At 46.3% G+C, this 12,913-nt stretch overlaps 1 protein-coding gene across 1 annotated transcript in view; it reads left to right on the top strand.

Moving 5' to 3' along the window:
* Positions 1 to 12,913, top strand: part of KSR2 (kinase suppressor of ras 2) — a 272,026-nt gene that overhangs the window by 53,497 nt on the left and 205,616 nt on the right. Inside the window, exons 2-3 of the mRNA XM_015567589.1 lie at positions 6,311 to 6,451; positions 10,096 to 10,246. Coding sequence (XP_015423075.1) covers positions 6,311 to 6,451; positions 10,096 to 10,246 — 292 coding nt within the window. The remainder of the gene's footprint in view (positions 1 to 6,310; positions 6,452 to 10,095; positions 10,247 to 12,913) is intronic.

The raw sequence follows: 12,913 nt of genomic DNA, 5'->3' as shown, positions 1-12,913 counted from the left end.
TGGTTATTGAACGACCAAGGAAAATGTCTTGAGCACCTACTATATGCAAGGGACTGCTCTGAATGCACAGGGGTGGGGGTGTTGGTGGGGACAGGCAAAGCCCGAGCTCCTTTGAGCTGGCATTCTGATGGGGGGCTGGGGTGATAGTGGCGATGGGGGAGCGTAACCATGGAAACCAATAAACAGGATAATTTGTGGGATAGGAATGAGTGCTACCGAGGAAAAAAAATCAGGGTGCTGTGATGGTGACATTGGGAAGGGATGTCACAGGGCGGATAGGAAAGTGCCATTTATGCCAAAAACAGGAGGGAGAGAGCTCTGGGCAGCAGGACCCTGTGGGTTCATGGCTTTGAACTCAGCTGCTAGCCTGTGGCTGCTAAAGAGAAGGCAGCAATGATGAGGTGCTTGCTGCCAGGCAGCCCCGAGGGCTACAGAAGGTTCTGGAGCCTGCCTGCCTCTTCATCCCTGTGATTATAAGGCCAATTATGTTACAACTTGAGCCTCAGTTTCCTCACGTGTGAAATTCATGGGAGATGCGAACCTCCTGTTGGCAGTGCCATGAGGTTTACAGGGAAGACCACTAGAAGGTCCTCACTCCCAGCTTTCACGACCTCTGATCTCGTGTGTGCTTCTGTCATAGCACCTAAGCTGTGATGGGCTCCAGCAAACCTGACCCCAGGGGCCTGCCCCACGGTCTCTAGATTTACCTGATTCTGAGCGAAACGTTCCTGGTTTCACAGCAGAGACTTTGGACATGATTATTTATAGTTCTGTCACACGTCTTGACCCTGAAGTTGTTTTTATTTTATTTTGTTTTGTTTATGCTGCTAAATGTAGCACCCGAGAACACAGAGGACAGGACTAAGGCCTTGAGGATGCTCGGCTCCAGGAGGGTCTGGACATTGTTCCTTCTGCCTGGAAGGTGCCAGGCTGCCCCCTGGTGTGGAGACAGAGCACTGCATCACTGAGCTCCTGCCCTCAGAGTCTGGGTTCCTTCTGACCAGAGGCCCAGGAGAGCTTACTTTGCAGGCAGTCCAGGCGCCGACGGGGGGAGAGGGGGACTCAGTGTGGGTGTGCTATTTCCAGAAGCCCTGTGTTTTTCTCACTTGGAGATGGAACCTTTGGACTCTTTACAGTTTAGCTCTGCATGGACTCGAATTGAGGGTGACCTAAAAATAAATTAGGACACCTGGCAGGGCCCTTTTCTAATTGTGCTTCTCAGTTGTGACCTCTAGGCTGTTTGGACCCTCTGCTTCACCAGAGAGCACAGGACTGGGAATCAGATCCTGAGTTCAAATCCTGACCCTGGTGCCTCTTTAGTTGTATGAACTCAGGCACCATTCCAGTGCCTCTGAGCCTCAGTTTCCCCATATGTAGCATGTCAGTAACAATCTGACACAAGCTTCAGTGTTGTCATGACGAAAGCAGGGCCTGTGGAGCCATTTGGAAAATTATTTAGTGATGTAGGAGATTAAGCTCAATGCCCCCAGTTCCCCAAATTCAGAGGTCAATGCCTCTCCCACCTTCTGTGGGGAAGAATCAGCTTTTTATTTTCTTGTGCATTGTAGCCAATACTTGTATTAATTAGGATAAAATGATTTACTAGAAAACTGGAAGGCACCAAAAAAAAAACCAAACTCAAGTGAAATACAAGCCTTACTTTGAAAATATTAGATTCAGCAGACATGATTAGCCTGTCAATGAGCTATCCAAATGTCTAAATGCTCAGTTTTCTATACCTGACCCAAGGTTCCTGGCCTTCAGGCCACACCTGGAATAGCCCTGTCTCAGGGCAGAGGGGGCATAATTCATCTTGTATCCCTAGTTCTTTGCATTTGGAGAGCACCTAAAGGGACTTCAAATGAATAAATGAGAGCCTGTCTCAGCATAAACATAGAACTCCCATCACTGTCATCCTGTGGTCAAGGGACACGGCGCCGCGCGAGGCTGTTCTCTTCGTTTGCACCCGTGGTGCCCATGCTGAACCCTGGCTGCCCTTCTGTTCTGGCTCCCGTCCTTCAGCCTCGGGATTCGTGTTTGCACATCTGTCTCGTGGGCCCCACTGGTAGCTCCTTCGGGCCTGGACGGGGCAGACTGCTCTCTGAATCTGCAGGCCTGGACGAGGTCTCTGCCCTGGGAGCGGCGTGGTAAATGTCCACTGTGCACAGGAGGGTGCCGCACCCTGGCTTCCAGAACAGGTTTCTGCCCTGACTCTGTTGCCCAAGGATCTGGATGCTTAAGCTTGTCTGAGAAATAAACTGCTTTCCTTACACAATTCAGAGAGAAGAGGGATGATGCTCACACTTGCCTGATTCTCAGTATTTTTGGGGTGCTTGTGTTTTTACAGATTCCTGGGCTTTTCTTGATTTACTGAGTCAGGATTTATAGGGGATGGGCCTGAAAGGTTGATATTTAAACAGACATCGTCCGATAATTCTAATCGTCAGGAAATTGGGGAAAGAGGGAACTTACAGGGAATGGTAGCTAGTAACTTGGGAGAGCTGCTTCCTCCTCAGCTCCCAAGGTCCTCATCTATCACATGTGGATATTATTGCGATTGTCACGAAGATTAGGTGAAAGAATGTGCAGGTAGTGCTTAGCAGAATACCTGGCATCGACACTATATATCATTTACAGATTATATATTCAAAATGCATTCGATGAAATGGTTGATACAGTGTATGTCCCACATATCTTTATTGTTGGCAAGTATCTGATTTTCATGAGATTTGTAACTAATTATCATATAGGTAGTTCAAGCTTATAGAAAAATTGTAAGATACAAGTGCACAGAAATGAGAAAATCATTCTCACCTATAATAACCCAGAGATGCAGCTGCTAACATTTTGGAGCATTTCTTTATAGTCTCTGTGTATGCATAGTGCATATATATTACATATGTGATATATTATTTTATATACCCATTGTAATGTACTTAATATACAATTATACATTAAATATTAAGTATATGTTATATATGTATATGTGCATATGTGTATGTAATATATATTAAACATTGTATTATATGTATATATGTATGTATAACATGTATATACCACACGTATATAGTATACTACATATTTAATATAAATATTTTATATACGTATATACACATATGTTTATTTTATATTCAGAAAGTAGGATCATACTGTACCTATTGTTTTGGCTGCTGCGTTTCCTCACTTGACAATAGATCATGACATTTTTTGTGTGTCAATAAGAGTTTGTTGACTTAGGTTTAAATACTGATTCATTCATTTAGTTGATCAATGACCTTGGGCAAGTTATTTAACCTTTCTGGGCCTTGATTTTCCCACTTGTAAAATGGGGCAATAATGGTCCTATATCACTGAGTTGCTATGCAGATTAACTAGATAATTCATAAAAGGTGCATATCGTAGCATTGGCTCAGGAGAACCCCTATCAGCCGATAGCCGCCCGCCTTGGGGACCTGGTGGGGAGGCTGCTGAGTCCAGGGATCCCCATTTGGGAAGTGCTTCTCACTCTGCCCCGTCCAGTTTCACGCTCTGGGCCGTTTTCTGGGTGTTTCACAGCTCAGACTAGCTGTGCTCATTTCCTGAAAGGTGATTCTTGGTTCCTTTGGTTTAAGACCTGGACCTGTGGCTGCCCTCCCCACATGTCTTCCCCACTCCACCTGTGTCCTAAACCCCTCCCTCTCTCCCCCACTGCTAATGCATCGCAGTGTGGACGCCCCTTGATTGTTGTTCCTGGGATGGTAGGTCCAGTCTTAGCGTGACCTTGGAAACTCCTCTCCAGAATCCAAGCACCCCTTTCCACAACTGGTTAGAATGGTGTTTGTGTGTATGTGGGGAGGACTCAGCTTGTCTTCTGCACAGACATTATCGCATATGATGCCTCCGCAGGCCCATTTTACAGATGAGAAAATGGAGGCTCAGGGAGCTGATGTGACTCCCCGAAGCCTCAGAACTGGAATTCAGATACTTACCTCTCCCACAATACACGGAAAGCATCCCAAAATGAGCTGGACCCTCTGCCCTTGGGGGGCCGATGCCCAACATTTGGATTTCCAGTTCAGCGGGGAGGACCCCTGAAACTAGTAAGTACAGCAGCCTGATAAAGAGAGGGAGCCTTGAGGTCCTACCCTGCCTCCCTGGCTTCGTTAGTTCTGTGGATCTGAGCACATGACTAGTAGGCTCAGACTCCCAGCCTCAGCTGACATCATTGTGTGGATTGAAAAATGAACAAACACTTTCAGAGCATTTATCCCACAGCGCCAGGCACACTGCACGCATCTAGTAAACGGTGCCTGCTAGCGTGGCTGCTGTTGGTGAAAATGCTTTATCATAGCTGACAAAGATGCCCCAGCAGACATCACAGAACTGCATGCATCGTGAGCATTTGACCCTGGGATCAAAGGGCAGAAGATTCAAAAGAGAGAGGCAGATCTGGGAACTAACGGGCAAGGCCCTTGAGGCTCACTACTGAGTGGAAGAGTGAACTGCAGGAAGAGGCATAGTGCATGATCCAGTTTATGTGAGAAAGCCACCCAACCCCAGACAAAGCCAGCCTGCGGTTTCTACATGTAGGTATGAGCATTCACAGAAAAGGCTGGCGGGGTGGGCTGACTTCAGTGGGCTCCTTTATCACCTCTCGGGAGAGGGGCCAGCATTACAGGGAATGCTCAGCGGGAGCTTTGGTCTTATCTGAAATGTTCCAACTTTTTTTACAAGGAAATAAATACATGTATTTATTAAATAATTAAAGTAAATTGAAATAGTTATCCTTTCTGCACTTTTGGGGCTTTGGGGGTGTCCTCCACACTTTCTTTTCTGCTCACTGAAGACATGTATTGCCTTTCTGTTGTTAACGGTGCTAGTTTTTTAAAAATGTGTTTTTATTGATTTTAGAGATAGAGGAAGGGAGAGGGAGAGAGAGAGAGAAACATCAATGAGAGAGAAACTATCGGCTGCTTCCTTCACACCCTCTACTGGGGATCAAATCCGAAATCTGGGCATGTGCCCTGACTGGGAATCGAACCAGTGACCTCCTGGTTCATAGGTTGATGCTCAACCACTGAGTCACGCTGGCCGGGCTTAACATTGCTAGTTTTTAACATAACTAGCAAGAAAACACTTTTCTTTCTCATGGTACTGCATCTCTCCAGAAGCATGTGTTCAGGTCCACCCGGTTTTCAAAGCATTTGTTCATTTGTGCATGTTTGCATGTGACTTAAGATTCAAATGGGACAAAAGGATTTAAGTAAAGTCTTTCTCCCACCTCTGTTCTTGGCCCTCCCTCTTCCCTTCCCCAGGGTGTTGGGAATCCTTCCAGAAAGTGTCTACATTGTGGAGATATATACGTGTTAACATTTCCCACGTGAATGGGAGAGTATTTATGCTTATTTATCAACATGTTTTGGAGACGGTTCTGTATTGGTGCACAGCACGCTTCCTCATCTCATGTTCTACCTGCATAGAGTTTTGGGGGGCGGGGGTGTGGACTCCCATGTATGAGTCTCCTACTGATGGACCCTCAGAGTGTTTGCATCTCTTGCCATTGCACACTGAACGGTAAGAAATGTTCCCTTACCGTTCACCAGCTGTTTCACCCCGTGCGCCACAACAGTTTTTAAAACATGCAACACCTGACTCTTTAGTCAGGGGCACTGACCTCTTTTCCCTTAGATTGTTGAATAAAAAAGTGACAACAGCCAACACAATAGCCATTCGGTGTGAATGAATCAAAATTATACTCTTTCTTGTTGTCACATTGGCAAAAATACATATTTTTGGTGTGCTGAAGAATTTCAGTAGTTTATGTGCCCTAAGGCTATGGTCAGCAAACTGCGGCTCACGAGCCACATGCGGCTCTTTGGCCCCTTGAGTGTGGCTCTTCCTAAGCCTTAGGAGAACCCTCATTAAGTGAATCACAATGTACCTGTCTATATAGTTTAAGTTTAAAAAATTTGGCTCTCAAAAGAAATTTCAGTCGTTGTATTGTTGATATTTGGCTCTGTTGACTAATGAGTTTGCCGACCACTGGGCTAAGGGGAAAAGGATGGAAAATTGCTGCTCCGCACAGTCCTTGTGCACAGGACGTGGTGTCTGTGGGGTGAGTCCTGGAAGTGGACTTGTTGGGTCCAAGGACACGAGCAGTGGAGATGTACATGCATGCAGCCCACAGGCCCCCATGAAGTGGCCCCAGTGCGTGTCCCCCTCCTTTAGCGTATGGAGTTGGATGGGGCTCAGGCGGGGCGGGGACCGTGGGAGATTCTTCTGTCTTCCTGGCGGCAGTGCCTCTGAGACGCGTCCTCCTGTGTCTTTGCAGAGCAAGCTGGTGAAGTACTTCAGCCGGCAGCTGTCCTGCAAGAAGAAGGTGGCCCTGCAGGAGCGCAACGCCGAGCTGGACGGCTTCCCCCAGCTCCGGCACTGGTTCCGCATCGTCGACGTGCGCAAGGAAGTCCTGGAGGTGACCGGCGGCGGCCCCTGCCCTCTGCTTCTTCCTGGCCAGCAGCCAGTCCCTTGGGTAACGGGGTTTTGGCTGTGCCTGACACATAGTAGGCCCTCAGTAAATATGGATTGGATGAAGGCATCAGAGACCCTCTGTGAATGGGCCATTGCAGCTCTGCCACTCATTAACTAGTCACTTTACCTCAGAGCTTCCTGCTGGGATGGACATATTTAATGTCTATGCTAAGTCCCTTGCAGTGGCCACCAGCCACGGGTAGCTCTCGAGGACTTGAATTGTGGTTAGTGCGTGTGGCTGAGGAACTGAACTTCCAGTCATATTTAATGTTAATCCCTGTGGCAGGGACCATCGTCTTGGACACCACAGTCTCAGGGTGTCAGTTTTCTCATCTGTTAAATGGGGTGATGACTGTCTCCTCTTCTGAAGTGGCTGGCGTGTAGAATACGATGATCCCGATAAAATGTCCAGCTCGTACTTAGGCACCGACCAGCAATCGGTTGAGGTCAGCTCATTATTGTTATTGTTGTTGCAAACTTTGGAAGCAGCAGGTTCTCCAATGGCAAAACAGAGCCAGCTCGTGCTGTCTGTGTCCGCCCTCAAGGAGTGGAGCACATGGTTACAGTCCCTAGGATGGTGGGGTTTCCTTGCCTTCTTGGATCCTGAGTCATCACTGTTTCCAGCATCTGGGCTGAGCCTTTCTGGATGAAACCAGCTCACCTCAAATCTTTGGTGCCTGGCATTGTGCAGAGGGCTTTCCATGCAGCATCTCAAGTGTCGAGATTGTTCAAATCCTTCCAACAACCTTTTGACGTAGTTACAAGTATCACCCCATTATGCAGAGCAGTAAACCAAGGCTCAGAGAGGAAGGGACTCATTTCACTAGTGAGTGGGTGGGGTTGGCGGAGATGGAAAGCACTGTCTTTCCCCCATTCTCCGGTTGCCAGGGCCTCCCTGACCTGGGGAGGAAAGGGGCGCCTCCCTACCTGCAGGGCATGTACCATTTTGTAAGGGGCTCCCTACTTCCTCCTTGAAGTGGCCTGGAAGATCCTCTTCCACCGTTTGTCTTTTTCAGACCTTGCCTAGATGTGATCTTGCCCGAACCCACCAGATCCAATAATCCTGGGCCAGACGCAACCCCCCCGCCCCTTCCTCCACCCCCATCTCACATGCACACCAGACGGGGTATGAGCCGCGGTTTCTTTAATTCATTCCCAGGCTGGCAGTTTTGTGTGAATATCCTTAATGGGAACAGCCCCGTGTAAGTACAAACAGTGCATTCTATTTGCATGGCCCAGTGCACTTTTCAGAAGCGTTTGGGACCATTTATTTATCAAACAGGACAAATTAGGTAGAGACAGACCTTCTACCAAGGGTTGAAAATGATGGCCTGAAGCGGTATCTGATGCACAGACATTTTTTTGCTTGGCTGATGTGTTCAAATTTTTTTTGAGCCAGTATTTAAAAGTTGAAAGCGTTTGCATAAAACCCCAGATCTCTGCCTTCTCTTGAAAAATTGGAGTTGCTTACCACACTGAAATGAATTCCTGTTGGGTGGCAGTGAACTGAATTCTGCTCCCCATTTGGGCCCTGCAGGCTCCCAAGCTTCACAGCTTTGCTCATTTTGATTCCCCTTGCCTGCAGGTACCCAAGCTCTGGTTCTTACCTTAATCAGTGAGAATCATGAGCCCAAGGCCACCAGCCAGGGGTGAGGACAGCTGGGTCCCAGCTCTCTGTCTGTAGCTCACATGTGTGTACCCCAAAGGGCCCCTTTCTCTGGAGGAGCTACAAGTACAGAGAAAGCTACTAGGACAGACTGTCTGGGTTCAAACTTACTGTGTGACTTTGGGCCGGTGTTCTAACCTCTCTGAATTTTAGTGTCCTAGTTATAGACTAATGATGATGATGAAAGTACCTACGTTATGTGGTCTGCCTTTTTTAAAAAAAAATCCATGAAAAGCACTAAAAATAGTGCTACATTCATTTCTGTTATTGTTATTATTATTATTATTATTATTATTATTAATTATTTATCCAACAGAAGTCCATCTGCTCTTTTGGCCCAGGTTTGTCAAGGCTTTCTCCATTTTTAGTATCATTACTCCTGTGATGTGTGTGTGTGTCCTTAAACCTCAGTGTAAATTGAATATTTTGGGAGGTAAGTTACAAGATTAAAATGCAAAAGTGTATCCTGCAACAAAGAGGATAATTCTTTTATGTTGGGAAATATCCCTTCTAAATATGAGTCATTTTGTACTTTCAGATTCTGGTCGGTGACCTTTCATAAAGTGGGGCTTACCTGCAAGATGTTCCTGTTTGAGAGAGCCTCTAAGCCACTCAGTTATTGCTCTCTCTGTCCCCTGCCCTGGCGAGTTTGATAGGCACCAGTTGGGTTTCATGGCTTTTGCATGCATCTTTTTTGGGTAGAATTTTAGTGCTATACACTTTTCCTCTTCTTGGTTGCTAGTTTAGTGTGTGTGTGTGTGTGTGTGTGTGTGTGTGTAGGGGGAAAATGTCTGATTTTGTTGTAATACACAGATCTGGCCACAAGAGGGCACACGCATGCTGTGTATTGACCTAGATAGAATCTCCATCCTCAATTATCTGAAACTCTTATTTGAATAACAACAACAAATAACCAATGGACACAGACACCAGGGGGATGAGGGCATGAATGGGGCGGGGGAGGGGAATGGGGAGGATGAGGACACATGTAATGCCTTAATCAATAAAAATAACGATAATAAATGTAAAAACATTGGATACCATTTAGTGCTATAAAATGAAGACTCTTTTTTATAGATGTGTAAATATGGAAGCTTGACAGATTTCAAGCTGTACCCATATGATAGTGTCTAGAGCAGGGGTGGGCAAACTTTTTGACTCAAGGGCCACAATGGGTTCTTAAACTGGACCGGAGGGCCGGAACAAAAGCATGGATGGAGTGTTTGTGTGAACTAATATAAATTCAAAGTAAACATCATTACATAAAAGGGTACGGTCTTTTTTTTCAATAGTTTTATTCATTTCAAATTGGCTGGATCCGGCCCGCGGGCCTTAGTTTGCCCACGGCTGGTCTAGGGACACAACCTTTCTGGAAGGAGGGATGGTTACTGGTGGCGGTCAAGGGTCACCTGCCTAAGACTATCAGAGAGTGGAGGACAGCCATCAGGAGACTTGGGCTGTCTGCTCTGGGTTCACCCTGAATTTGGGACAAGTCACTACTGTAGGAGCTGAGCAGGAGGCACGGAGGGCCTCCAAAGATAAATGCATTAGAGTCTCGATCATAAGGAATTTAGAAGCTGCATGGGGACACAGATAAGGAATAAACTGCAGCTTTTATGGAGCCATGTGCTAAGCACACGTGCTTCCCTGCACAGTATGTGCATTTAAGATTCTCATTTTGGGTGAGTAAAGTGAGCCCTAGATGGGTTAAATGATTTGCTTGAGGTCATCTAGCTAATGAGTGGCATAGCTGAGAGAAAACCCAAGCCTGTCTGAGGCCCAAATCAAAGACCCAACTACACCAAGGAGCCATTCACACAGTGCGGGGTGTTCAGCTAGGTACCACTAGAGGGCAGTGTGGAGGCTCAGACCTCATTCCTCCACTCTAGGCACTTGACGTCTGCATACTCTTCCCTCCCTAGGAAATCACCCCAGGCCAGCTGAGCCTGGAGGACCTCTTGGAGATGACGGATGAGCAGGTGTGTGAAACCGTGGAGAAATACGGAGCCAACCAGGAGGAATGTGCCCGCCTCAATGCCTCCCTCTCCTGCCTCCGGAACGTGCACTTGTCAGGTGAGCAGGCTGGACGTCTGCCACAGGGCCTCCAGGTTCCTGTGACCTCAGCCGCAGGCCTGGAGGAGACAGAATCAACTCTGGGTGGTAAATGCCGCAGGCGAACAGAGGAGAGGCCTGGGACTCGAAAGTGGTTAGCGCAGCTTCTGGGAACTTGGCTCCAAAGGAGACCTTCGGAGGTTGTGGGACATTTGGTTCTGGAAAATTAGGGTCCAGGTACTGGAAGTACGAGATGTGTGTAGGAGACCAGAATCGTTTCACCTTACACATTCTGAAGTGTTGTCGTAATTTGGGTCAACATCTACCTTCTTATTTTTTTACATAAACATTATACATTCTTTATAAAATAACTCAGAAAACATAAAAATAATAATAACTACCCTAAGCATCACTCTCTAGGGACCTACTGTTGTCATTTTGGTATAGTTTTTGGTATACTTCTTCCAGAACAATAAGTATGTGTATACTACCTTTAAGCAATAGAATTAGGATTATTTATCCATATTATTTTGAAACCCGTTGTGTTTTCTTTAAAATCTAACAAAATAACCTCTGTGACATCCCAGTTTGGGATCCACATATATCGTCCTATTTCTTTGATCTTTCGTATAAATTATTCAAATTCCCATCTGCCTCCTTTTTTTAGCAGGACAGCAGATACCATCCTCTTAAGGCCTCCTGCTTCTCTCTAGCTTTGTGATTTTTCCACAAACTCTGCGGTCTTTTCCGTGTTATGGGATCAGCTCTGCAAACATCCGCCAAAAAGTGTTATTGGTCCATCTGTGTGGTTGTTTCAGTTCCCACCACAAGGTGCCACTGTTGTACATGAGCTGGGCACAGTCAGGCAGAAAGTTATAACCACAGATGCCCTTGCTGGATTCAACAGGCAATCTTCAACAAGTATTTATTGAGTGACTACTTTGTGCCAGTTGGGCTGAGGATGCATCAGTGAACAAAACAGAGCTTATCTGAAACAGGTCATTGGCCCAGATCCTCTCCCCTCCAGCCCTGCATGCTCTTTTATATTCTTTTTTGCTAGCAGATCCTGATCAGGGCTGTGATCAGCATCAACAGAGACCATGAATTGGAGAATGACTTGTTCTTGAAGGATGCTTGTTAGCACCCCTGGTCTCTACCCACTAGATACCAGTAACATCCCTCTCCCATTCATGACAAACAGAAATGTCTCTGGGTATTTGCAAATGTTCTCAGGGGAAGGAGGTGTTGCGGTAGAATCACCCCTGGTTAAACAGTGATAAAGGTCATGTTATTCCTTACTCTAGCACAATGCTGTTGACTCACCTAACATTTGCATGGCTAAGAGTGGCCTGTCAATCATGCAATACAGACAAAACCTGCTTCAGGGTGACTTCTCTCTACCTACAGTGAGAAGCAGCTCGTAGTTAGTGCGCCATTAAGAAATGGTGCCTGCCGAAACCGGTTTGGCTCAGTGGATAGAGCGTCAGCCTGCAGACTGAAAGGTCCCAGGTTCGATTCCGGTCAAGGGCATGTACCTGGGTTGTGGGCACATCCCCAGTAGGGGGTGTGCAGGAGGCAGCTGATCGATGTTTCTCTCTCATCGATGTTTCTGACTCTCTATCTCTCTCCCTTCCTCTCTGTAAAAAATCAATAAAATATATTAAAAAAAAAGAAATGGTGCCTAATTACAAGGCTGTATCATACACATCTTTGTCAATACATGTTAAGGCCTGAATACTGTTACCATTTATCCAACCACTGCTGTCATTGGACATTTAACTCTGAGTGTTACCTTTGGGTTCCTCCTTTAGTGAGACTGCATAGGAGTGTGGTTCCTGCAGCAAAAAATTTATGTATTTTAAGATTTCTGGTGGACATTGCCATGTTTGCCTTCCAAAAAGTTTGTACCGATTTATACCTCTTTTGCCCCCTTCCCCTGCCCCCCACAGTGCATGAGAGTGAGCATGTGAGTTTAGGTTCTTCATTGCTTTTCAGAGTTCATAGCTCCTCATCAGAATTGGGCTACTGAGTGTGGCAGAGTCCTCATAAGTGGAGCTGGACTCCAGTTCTGCCTGAGACAGGCCTTTCTGCCAGCCCTCTGTGGGCTGCGCAGCCACCCCTGTGACATCCTGGGCTGGGTGAGACTGAGAGAGCCTCTGATCTGGTGTTTTTCAAACTTTTTTGATCAAGACACACAGTAATCAAAACATTGCCCGGCCGGTGTGGCTCAGTGGTTGAGTGTTGACCTATGAACCAGGGGTTGATGTTTCGATTCCCGGTCAGGGCACATGCCTGGGTTGTGGGCTTGATCCCCAGTAGTGGGTGTGCAGGAGGCAGCCAGTCAATGATTCTCTGTCATCATTGATGTTTCTATCTCTCTCCCTCCCTTTTTTATCAATAAAAATCTAAAAAAGACACAATAACAAATGCTTTATATTGCAACCTTGTACACACACATTATACACAAATACATGAATATACACATACACAACTGAAATGAGTTTCGTGAAACAGTACCAATTCTTACTATGCACAATATTTTACATTCCTTTCTATTTTATTCTATATCATTTACCAAATGCTGCAAAGGACCTGCCACTTCCATTTCACCCCTCACTGTGGGTTGAGAAACGCCAGTCTCCTTGATCCTCTTGCCTCTAGGCCAGCTCTTCCCAAGCAGCTGAGCTT

Source organism: Myotis davidii, unplaced genomic scaffold (genome assembly GCF_000327345.1).
Source record: "Myotis davidii unplaced genomic scaffold, ASM32734v1 scaffold1330, whole genome shotgun sequence".
NCBI classification, from domain to species: domain Eukaryota; kingdom Metazoa; phylum Chordata; class Mammalia; order Chiroptera; family Vespertilionidae; genus Myotis; species Myotis davidii.
The sequence above is the reverse complement of the archived record's forward strand: the minus strand, read 5'-3'. Positions and strand labels throughout refer to the sequence as shown.